Source organism: Zootoca vivipara, chromosome 13, assembly GCF_965207765.1.
Source record: "Zootoca vivipara chromosome 13, rZooViv2.hap1.1, whole genome shotgun sequence".
Taxonomy (NCBI): Eukaryota; Metazoa; Chordata; class Lepidosauria; order Squamata; family Lacertidae; genus Zootoca; species Zootoca vivipara.
In genome coordinates, this window is record NC_142596.1 from 53,547,548 (window position 1) to 53,556,722 (window position 9,175).

The 9,175-nt window shown below is 54.3% G+C and overlaps 3 protein-coding genes across 5 annotated transcripts in view; 2 read left to right on the plus strand and 1 right to left on the minus strand.

Moving 5' to 3' along the window:
• Window positions 1–3,737, plus strand: part of GTF3C1 (general transcription factor IIIC subunit 1) — a 40,555-nt gene extending 36,818 nt beyond the window's left edge. For both annotated transcript variants that reach the window (XM_035130536.3, XM_088657328.1), the window contains exons 35-37: window positions 570–609; window positions 1,872–2,064; window positions 3,439–3,737. In XM_035130536.3, coding sequence (XP_034986427.3) covers window positions 570–609; window positions 1,872–2,064; window positions 3,439–3,660 — 455 coding nt within the window. In that variant the 3' untranslated portion in view covers window positions 3,661–3,737. The remainder of the gene's footprint in view (window positions 1–569; window positions 610–1,871; window positions 2,065–3,438) is intronic.
• A 372-nt stretch (window positions 3,738–4,109) lies between these two features.
• POLR3K (RNA polymerase III subunit K) lies at window positions 4,110–5,395 on the minus strand. The gene is made up of 3 exons (XM_035130542.3): window positions 5,253–5,395; window positions 5,074–5,161; window positions 4,110–4,315 (listed from the first exon to the last, which is right to left on the minus strand). The coding sequence occupies exons 1-3, from the start codon at window positions 5,361–5,363 to the stop codon at window positions 4,188–4,190; spliced, it is 327 nt and encodes a 108-aa protein (XP_034986433.1). The 5' UTR covers window positions 5,364–5,395; the 3' UTR covers window positions 4,110–4,187.
• A 61-nt stretch (window positions 5,396–5,456) lies between these two features.
• On the plus strand, window positions 5,457–8,944 carry SNRNP25 (small nuclear ribonucleoprotein U11/U12 subunit 25). 2 transcript variants are annotated; one of them, XM_035131576.3, is made up of 6 exons: window positions 5,457–5,601; window positions 5,676–5,772; window positions 6,653–6,758; window positions 7,218–7,292; window positions 7,833–7,895; window positions 8,601–8,944. In XM_035131576.3, exons 1-5 carry the CDS (start codon window positions 5,467–5,469, stop codon window positions 7,885–7,887), a joined length of 468 nt encoding a protein of 155 aa, XP_034987467.1. In that variant the 5' UTR covers window positions 5,457–5,466; the 3' UTR covers window positions 7,888–7,895; window positions 8,601–8,944. The 2 variants fall into 2 exon arrangements, with proteins under 2 accessions (XP_034987467.1, XP_088513457.1); XM_088657331.1 differs by lacking the exon at window positions 7,218–7,292.
• Window positions 8,945–9,175: the final 231 nt, after the last annotated feature.

Consider the following 9,175-nt stretch of genomic DNA (forward strand, 5'->3'; position numbering starts at 1 on the left):
GAATAATTGCAAACATTAGAAAATATATTGAACATTAAAAAGTGCACAACCAAATTGAACAATTTCCACATGAACCGTAAGATCCAAAATAAAGGTACAAAGAATTAACAGCACCAACGCCAACAAGACCTCCCCCCCCCCAAAAAAAACCTTACAGCTTTTGTAGTCCATCAGCCATGTCAGTCAGGGCCTCCCCCACCCAGACCAGGTGGGAAAAGGCCTGCAAGGCAGGGCTGCCCCCCCCCCCACTCAGTGCCTTTGCCATGGCTTTCGTCTTGGGGCTCCTGCAGAGCCATGGAGGGGCAAGACCACCAGCCGGTCCGCAGGGTCTGCCATCTTCTGGTTCCCTGGTCCGTATTTTCTCTCTCTCAACGATTGCTCATTCCTGGTGGCTGCTTTTGTTCCACAAGCCCCTTCCACCTGCACAGGGCCTTCCTGTTCCTGGTTGTGCTGCTCATCCAAACTCTCCATGCGGTTGTCACACAGCCCAGCAATGTGAGGAGGTGGGGGGGGACCCCTGTTGTTGAGCTCCTGGTGCCATTTGTGCTTTCTGCTCTTTTTTCCCCTAGGATCTTCCACGGGGAAAGTATGGCAGGCAGAATACGAAAGGTGAGTGTGCAGATCAGATGAAACGATGGAATTCCCTTTGCTTGAGCAGAGCTGCGTCCAAAGAGTCACAACATAACTTAGATCGGCTTCGGTGTTGCTTCAACACACCCACTTTGTAGTCGGAGGCAGTTGGGGACATTAGCAACCACATTCACTTGATTCCCACCTCAAAAAGTTTTAGGGACTCTCAACTCCCCCATTGGTTAGTTTAAGAAAATCTTGCTGGATCCGGCCAATGGCCCCCCTGCTCCAGCATCCTGTTCTCACCAGATATTGTAATGGAACACTCTTGGTCAGAGCCTGATGCTGAGAACACCAAGGTTGCAGCCTCAGTCCCCGTATGGGGCGGCTGCATATTCCCAACTCTACAGGCTCTGTGATCCTGTGAAAACCTGCAAGGAGGATTCGAGCACAAAGGCACTACTGCCCCTCCTGCCATTTCCAGCAACTGGCATTCAGAAGCAGACAACAGGTATTCAGAAGCAAACAACAGTTATTCAAGTTCCCCCCACCAAACCCCTGGAGATGTTCCTGCTGCTGTGGCAGGATCTCAAAAGGGAACGAGGCTCCATTTGTGGCCAGGGCAGCACTTGTGCCAGTGGATCTGAGGGGTTTTCAGAGAGGGACTTCCTGCTGAGTCCAGTACTCCTGGGACCTCTAGTTAGCTGTGCTGTGTTTTGGAGACCCAACCTGCCCCCTGGGGGTTGTTCTCCAGGAGGTTGGCACCAGCCTTAAAGATGCCTCTGGCTTTTGAGTCGCGAGTAGGCCTGGCTGGGACAGGCCACCAAAAGCTGCTGGGATCTGCTCACTCGCTGTGCTGCAGCCTTAAGCAGGGCCTGGCCTTTGCCTGTACATTATTTGTTAAATTTGTTAGTCATTTTACCTTGCCCAAAGCAACCTACAACCAGCCAACCAAAAAACAAAAGAAAAGCCCATATAGATACATTAGAGAAATAAATTAGAAACATCCCACCCACTTCTAAAAGGCCAGAGATAATCAAAGGCTTGATTATAGAGGAAAGTTTTTGACTGGTACCTAAAGACTAGGAATGTGCCAGACGAGCAGGAAGCCACCCCAAAGAAGGCCCATTCTCATGTTGCTGCCTTTTGAATTTCCCACACAAGAGGCACACAAATAAGGGCCTTAGATGGTGGTCACAGGCTCCCGGTTGCTTCAAGGGGAGAGAGGCTGTCCCCTTTGCCAATCCCAGCAGTGGTTCTGATCCTCTCAATCTCTCCGTGCACCTCGGCTCTCAAAACAGCGCTGGCGAGAACATCTGCTTTGTCGGCCGTCCGTGGCGCATCGTGGATGGCAGCCTGAACAATCCAGTCTGCAAGGGCATCATGGAGGGGGTGCTCTGCCACATCATGACCAAGCCTGGCATAACGGAAGCAGCTCTGTGCCACCACTATTTGGGCGTCCTGCAGCCGGTGGCTCTTCTGGAGATTCTGCAGGTATGTTTGGTCTCCTGGGGTCAAGGTGGATCCACTCTGTCCAGGTGTTTCCAGCTTACCTGTGTTGTATTGCTGCATGTGTCCCTTCCCAGTGCTGTTGGTGGCAAAGAAGGGAATGTTATATGCAGGCCCAGGGCAGAGGCAGGAGGCCAGCCAGTCCCAGCCTCTGTCTTAAAATAGGAGTTTATATATTTAGCCACATTTGTTTCCCACCCTACTTCCAAGGCCCAGAGTAAAGCACTTGGGCATTTTCTGGCAACTCCTATTCAGGAGTTTTGGAGATGGAGCTGCTTTGGTTGTGTTGTAAGAATTTTAAAAGGCTTTCTTGCCTGTTTAAAAGGGCCCTACCCCAGTAGGGAGTCCGAACCTCCGAAGAGATCGGGCGAAGTTCATTACCCCTCTTCAATAGTGCAAAACAGAGACCAACCCAAGGTAGAGGAAAGCAAGGCTAGTTGCTTGCGGTTTATTTGCCAAGAAAATAAAACAATCTGCTGCAGCAGGGTGTTCTCTCTAGCACAGGAGAAAAGAAGGACCCAGGACAAAGGGCCTCCCTCCCCATATATAGAACTTTGAAAATTCCCTCCTTCCCAGTCCAGCCCACCCCCAGAAGCATCAGACATAAATCACAGAAGGGGTGTAGCCCAAGACCACCACCACCTCATGTCACACATCAAAAATAAGAGGTGTGAGAAGCTCCCCTATTCACACCTTAAATGTGCCCTTAAGGCAGGATCTGTGAGCAGAGAGACAATGGGGAGGTTTTTTTTTCTCATTTCCTCCCTCCTTTCAAAGAGAAAGGCCTTGTCAGCCTGGGAGAGTCAAAATGGCCACAGGACTGCCCTCTTGCACATGTTTGCTTGGTACATCTATGAACATTTAATACATATATATAAAAAGACCTTTACAAACCGTAACATTCTCAAAACAGTTTTCTGCGTCCTTGATGGCCGCAGAGCAGCACCCGCCCACCCAAACTCCTATCATTGTTAGGGAGCAGAGCCTGACTCTGGTGGCACAGAGCAAGGAAGGAGCCACCTCAGGGAAAGGTACGGTTCTCTTCCTGCATAGGAAGGCATTTAGGAGGCACACTCCACCTTCACATGTACCCATACCGGTAAGCAGCTGCTATTTTCTTACATGTTGAAAATGCTAAATGGCCCCGTGATGGAGGGAACTGCTGTTCCCCAGGTGCTGTTGTACATCTCTCATTAGCTTCAGCCAGTATGGCCAATTGGAATCCAGCAAATCTGGAGGGTCAACTTGCCCCCTCCCTCCATGAAACCACTGCTTTCAATACAGCCTAACTCTTTTTAAAAAAGGTTAGCGTTCAGTAACTCACTCTGTGTGTGTTAAATTTCCCCCTTTGCTTTACAGGGCCTTGAATTTCTTGGCTGCATCAGAAAATTCCACTTGAAGCAGCAGAGACCAGCCTCACTCTTCTCGAAGCCGACCCTTGAGGAGGTGGTTGGCAGCCCCAAACTGAGCAGCACGCCAGCCGTCTTCTATGAGCCCACTGTTGACTGCACCCTGAAAATGGGCAGGGTCTTTCCCTATGAACTGAACTGGAACAAGTGGGTGCAGATGGCTCCCTTGTGATGAGGCCTTTCTTGTACAGTAGGACCGTGAATGTCGTTGTGTGCTTTTGTTAAGTAAAGAGATTGTTTGCGTACCTCCTCCTGACTCTCAGCTTCTTGCTTGACTCTATTAACACGCAACTGGGAGGATACTGATGACTGTGGCAGAGTCTGGTGCTGTGGCAGCACAGGGTAAGCAGGTGAAACACCCGAACAGCTCCTACTGTGGGCAAGGCAGTGGCTCCTCTCAGGTGGGGGTGGGAGTGGGAGAAGCTACTTTCATCTGTGGAACCTCAGCTCAAGCCAGCTTTTTAAAACATAGCAGAAAGAACTGCAAAAAATTAGGATGGTCCCCTAAACACAAAGCTCTCCAATCTTTCCTCTTGTCCCGTTGAGCAGGTGTGCACAGGATTGCATTTTAGGATGCAACCCTCCCTGCCCATAGAGAATGAGAGAACATAGCTGCAGCCCTTTCTCAGGCATACGATTTATTATGTACAGAGTAGCAGACGCCCGCACCCCAGTTGCCCAGTCAGCTCCACTGCGGCCTCAGTCCCTCCAGCGGTGTCCGCACTGGGCGCTGCAGCACTTGTAGAAAGTGGTCATGGGCTCGTCGGCCGAGCGCGTCTGCAGCTGCATGAAGTAGGCCCGTGGGTGCTCGCACTTGGGGCACGGCTCTGGGGGGAGGGGAGAGAGAAGGAGACAGAGAAAAGGGTGTCAGGATCTGGTGGGTGGTGGAACATTCCCCCCTCTAGGCCAGAGGGTGGCTCCTGCAGCCTCAAGTGCCCAGGCTGGTGGAGGCCGGAGATGATGAGGACCCTCAACTTGACAAGCGGGGTGCTTGTTTTGCATCTCCCCGAGGGCCTGAGAGAAAGATCCCCTGCCTGGAATCCTTCGGATCTGTGGCTGCCAGCCATTGCAGACCACGCTGAGCCAGGCAGGTCTGACTCAGTAGAAGGCGGCTTCCTGAGCTCCCTCTTAAATCAGAGCTGCGAGGGCCAGAACCTTCACAGCGCAGAGAAGCCAAGTTACACTGTTAATGGATGGAACCAGGTAGAGGGCCTTCTCGGGAGTGGCGCCCGCCCTGTGGAACTCCCTCCCATCAGATCTCAGCTATCTGACATTTAGAAGACCTCTGAAGGCAGCCCTGTTTAGGGAAGTTTTTAATGACTGATGTTTGAATGTATTTTTAATCTTTCGTTGGAAGCTGTCCAGAGTGGCTGGGGAAACCCAGCCAGATGGGCAGGGTAGAAATATTAATAATAGTAATAATAATAATAATAATCCGTTTCGCCTTCCAAAGGGGGCTCCCAGGCATCTCCAGGTGGGGCGTGGGGAGAGCTCGATCCCCGCGCTGCCTGCGAGGGGGTTGGCCTGGATGCCCCCTGGGGGTCCCTCTGGGAGACCCCGGCCCCCTTTCCCACCCCCTGGGCACCTGCGGTGGAGTCCACGTTCTCCCAGGCGGCGGCCCCGCCCAGCACGTCGTCCACCTCCTTGAGCTTCGGGTAGCGCCGGCTCGTCACCTGAGAGAGAGCAAGAGGGGGGCGTGGGCGGGGGGCGAGAGCGGGGAGACCCAGACCCCTCCCCCCTCCCTCGGGGGAACCCCCTCCCTACCTTGCGCGTGACGTTGCGCACGTAGGGGCACGTGGTGCAGGCGAAGCGGTGGCAGCGCGCGCCCTCCTCGGCCACCAGGACGTTCCCGCAGGCCGGGCAGAAGAGCAGCATGGCTCCCGCGTCTCTCTCGACGTCCAGGCCACGCCCCTCGCTCAGGCACTTCCGCTTCCGGCCGACACACCCCCTGAGGCCTCGCCCCTTTCCCTTTCCCAAGATGGCGGCGCCTGAGACGGCGGAGGCGGGCGAGGAGGGCGCCGTGGACGCGGCCCACGCCGAGGTGCTGCAGCTGTGGCAGGCCGGCCTGGCGCGCCTCGTGAGGGACCCGCTGCTCTGCGACCTCCCCGCGCAGGTAGGCCGCCGGGGGGCGGGGCCGGCCGCGGCTGTCGATCACCGGCGCTGACTCCGCCCTCCTCTCGCCCTCAGGTGACCCCCGAGGAGATCGGCTCGCAGGTGGCGCTCGAGTACGGCCAGGCCATGACGGTGCGCGTGCGCAGAGCCGACGCCCCCGAGGCCCCCATGCGTAAGTCGGCGAGGCCCCGCCCCCAGCGTGGCCCGGCCCCATTGAGCGTTTGGGGGTGGGCTAGATGACCCACGAGGTCCCTTCCGACTCTAGATCAGTCTCAGCAACAGGAGCAAACGCCACCCAGCCTCCTACCCCGTGGCTTTATGCGCTGGAGGTGCAGGGAGCAATAATAATAGTAGTAGTAATAATAATAATAATAGGGACCCAGGTGGCGCTGTGGTTAAACCACTGAGCCTAGGGCTTGCTGATCAGAAGGTCAGCGGTTCGAATCCCTGTGACGGGGTGAGCTCCCATTGCTCGGTCCCAGCTCCTGCCAACCTAGCAGTTCGAAAGCACGTCAAAATGCAAGTAGATAAATAGGAACCGCTACAGCGGGAAGGTAAACGGCATTTCCATGTGCTGCTCTGGTTCGCCAGAAGCGGCTTTGTCATGCTGGCCACATGACCTGGAAGCTATACGCCGGCTCCCTCGTCCAATAATGCAAAATGAGCGCGCAACCCCAGAGTTGGTCACGACTGGACCTAATGGTCAGGGGTCCTTTTACCTTTACCTTTAATAATAATAATAATTTATTATTTATACCCTGCCCATCTGGCTGGGTTTCCCCAGCCACTCTGGGCGGCTTCCAGCAAAATATTAAAATACAATAATGCAAGCAAGCAAGCAAGGCCCTGATTGCCCTTCCAGCCCTTTTCCCTGAACAAAGCCCACTTCGCCGCCCAAGGTCTCCTCTCTTGCCCTGCAAAGCCCCTCCCTCAGCTTGTGTTGAAGGTCTTTCCGGGGGGGGGGGTTAGAAGTGACTGTCCTGAGCACCTCTTGGGCCCTGGCAGGATGCGCAAGATGCTGCCTGGGGGTGACGAGACTTTCTTCTTCGCAGCCGTGGTGGTGGTGCAGAATGCCAGTGTCCTGGACCTGAAGAAAGCCATCCAGCGATTTGTGCAGCTGAAGCAGGAGCGGACAGGGGGCATCGAGCACATCAGCTGGTGAGTTGAGCCATCCCCCCTTGCCAGGATGGGTGGGACCCTCCTGGGTGACCCTCCCAGGCGGGTGGACCAGCCTCTAGTATCCTGGGATCGGCTGCTCCCACCTGCCAGCCCTCTGTCCTCACACTGCCATCAGGCACCTTCTGTGCCAAGTTTGTCAAAAACCTTTGTTCCACTAGGCCTTTGCAGGCAGTTACAAGTGTGTCCCACCACAATGGTCTGCCGGTGCCTGTGTTTAATTCTTTTGCTTTTAACTTGCTTCTTAAATATATTTATATACCGCTGGATCGCTAAAGTAAATCACTGTGATTTGCAGCAATATAAAACCATACAGTAAAATCATTAAAAGGTTAAGTGATTTTACTGCATGCTTTTATATTGCTGTGAGCCACTGTGCTGTATTACCATGAGAAAGCAGCATAGAAGTATTTTTACAAATAAGCCAACCTCCCCTTGCAGGAAGTATGTGTGGCGAACATACTGCTTAACGTTTGGCGCAGAGAAGCTGACAGACGACAGGAAGAAGCTGAGAGAGTGAGTGGCGGGGAGGCTCGAGCCGGCCTTGCTGGGGCTCACCCAACTTGCATCATTTTGGGGCCGAGCCTCAGGGAAGGTGGGGGGGACACAGCTGGAGTTCATTACCCATCTGTGTGGGGAAAGAAGCCCCAGCAGCGAGGCGAGGGCAGGAAACCAGCTGCCCTGGGACTTGGGAGAGCCAAAAAAGGGGGTGTGGCTGCTGTTCTCTCCTCCAGAAATAAACCATTGCGTTTGAAAAGCTGCGACTCTGGACAGGCTCAGGGTAGAGAAATGGATCAGGGTGGGGTGCAGCAATATTCAGCGCAGAACTCAGCCGTTGAATTCACCATCACACGGTGCAGGGCTGTGGTTGCTGAGACGAGCAGTACGAAGGGGGGGGGATGTGCTGAGAAGAGGATGCTGGACTAGGGGACCGGTGGCCTGGTCCGGCTGCTCCCCTGATGTTCCTCGGCCTTTGGGAGAAAGGATGGGTGGGTCTGTCACGACAGCAATGTGTGTGTTTTGGCAGACGTGTAACATGAGCAACGCTATTTTTAGGTACGGCATCCGAAACCGAGATGAAGTCAGCTTCGTGAAAAAGCTCCGGAAATGAGCAGCCAGGCAAGTCCCAAAATACCCCTGACCTCTTTGCTGGGTCTTCTGTTACCCACTGCTGTCTGTCCCACGTCTCGTGCTTGGCTACCTCTCAGCAGCTCTCTGCTGTGGGCAGGAGAAAGCTTGGGCGGGGGGGGGGGAGAGAGTCTTCCCTCTTTGGGTCCGTTGAAGGTCCTGGACAGGCAAGGAATAGATTCCCTTTGCTGAGAAGGAAACCAGCACTGCTGAACTCAACTAAGTTCAGTAACATGCTTAATGCAGTATCAGAAATGATTGTTTACAACGTGGTGAAAAGCTCTTGCGGGGGAATTGTTATGCTTTTAAGCTGAGCATCTGGGGGTCAGTTTGGGAAATTGTTTCATTCCGTAGCTGGCTGGCAGAAAGTGCCCCCTCCACCAGCTGTGCCTGCCTTTTGGAGAAAGGTGCTAGTGGCTTTGTCAGTGGGGGGGGGGCAGTTTTGTTAAATCCATCAGCCTTGGATGTGAGCAGATGCTGAAGCCACTAGGCTCATACTTGGTCCCCATAACCAACATGACCTCACCAGGATGGGGGGGGCAGGTTTTCTCGCCCTGGACCTGAATGCAGTGAGCTTTTGCAGTGCTCAAGGCCGAGGCTCTGAGCTACATTATTCAGCTGCACTCAGATACTTGGAGAGCCCAGGAACTGCCTCTCAGGCCTAAAGGAGCCTTTGCCTTGTGTCTTCCCTTGCAGGTGCCCATTTCTGAAATGGGGAGAGGCCAGTCTTTGAAAGCCACAGCCGTGACCCAGGAGCACTTGAGACTTGCTCTGCTTCTGTCTGGTCAGCGACTGCGTCACCCAAGGGACCACTGCTGCTGGAAGTGGTTTTGGACCCAGGAGGGTAAAGGTGTTTCCTGTGAGGCTGGCAAAGGCAGCTATGAGTCCAGGTTGGAAGAGAGGGGGCTGTCTGTGAACTGGGCAGATTTGGGAGCAGCAGCCACACAGCAGCAGGTGCCCACTGGGCCCAGCCAAAGGCTCCCACCCGCTGGAGGCATCAGCCTTCGCTGGACTTTCAATAAAGTGCATGAGCAAAGGGAGGCGGCTGTGTTGTGATTTGGAGAAGCGGTTCTTGCAGAATGGGGCTAACGTCCCCAAACCCAGGAGGAGCTTGCAGAAAGCGCAGCCCAGGTGACTTGGGAGCATAGCATCATAGAACTCTAGGGTTGGAAGGGACCCCCAAAGCTCATCTAGCCCAACCCCCTGCAGTGCAGCTTCTCCTAAGGAGCTCCAAGGTTGTCCTCTCCTCTGGCCGCAGCTCTGCAGCCCCC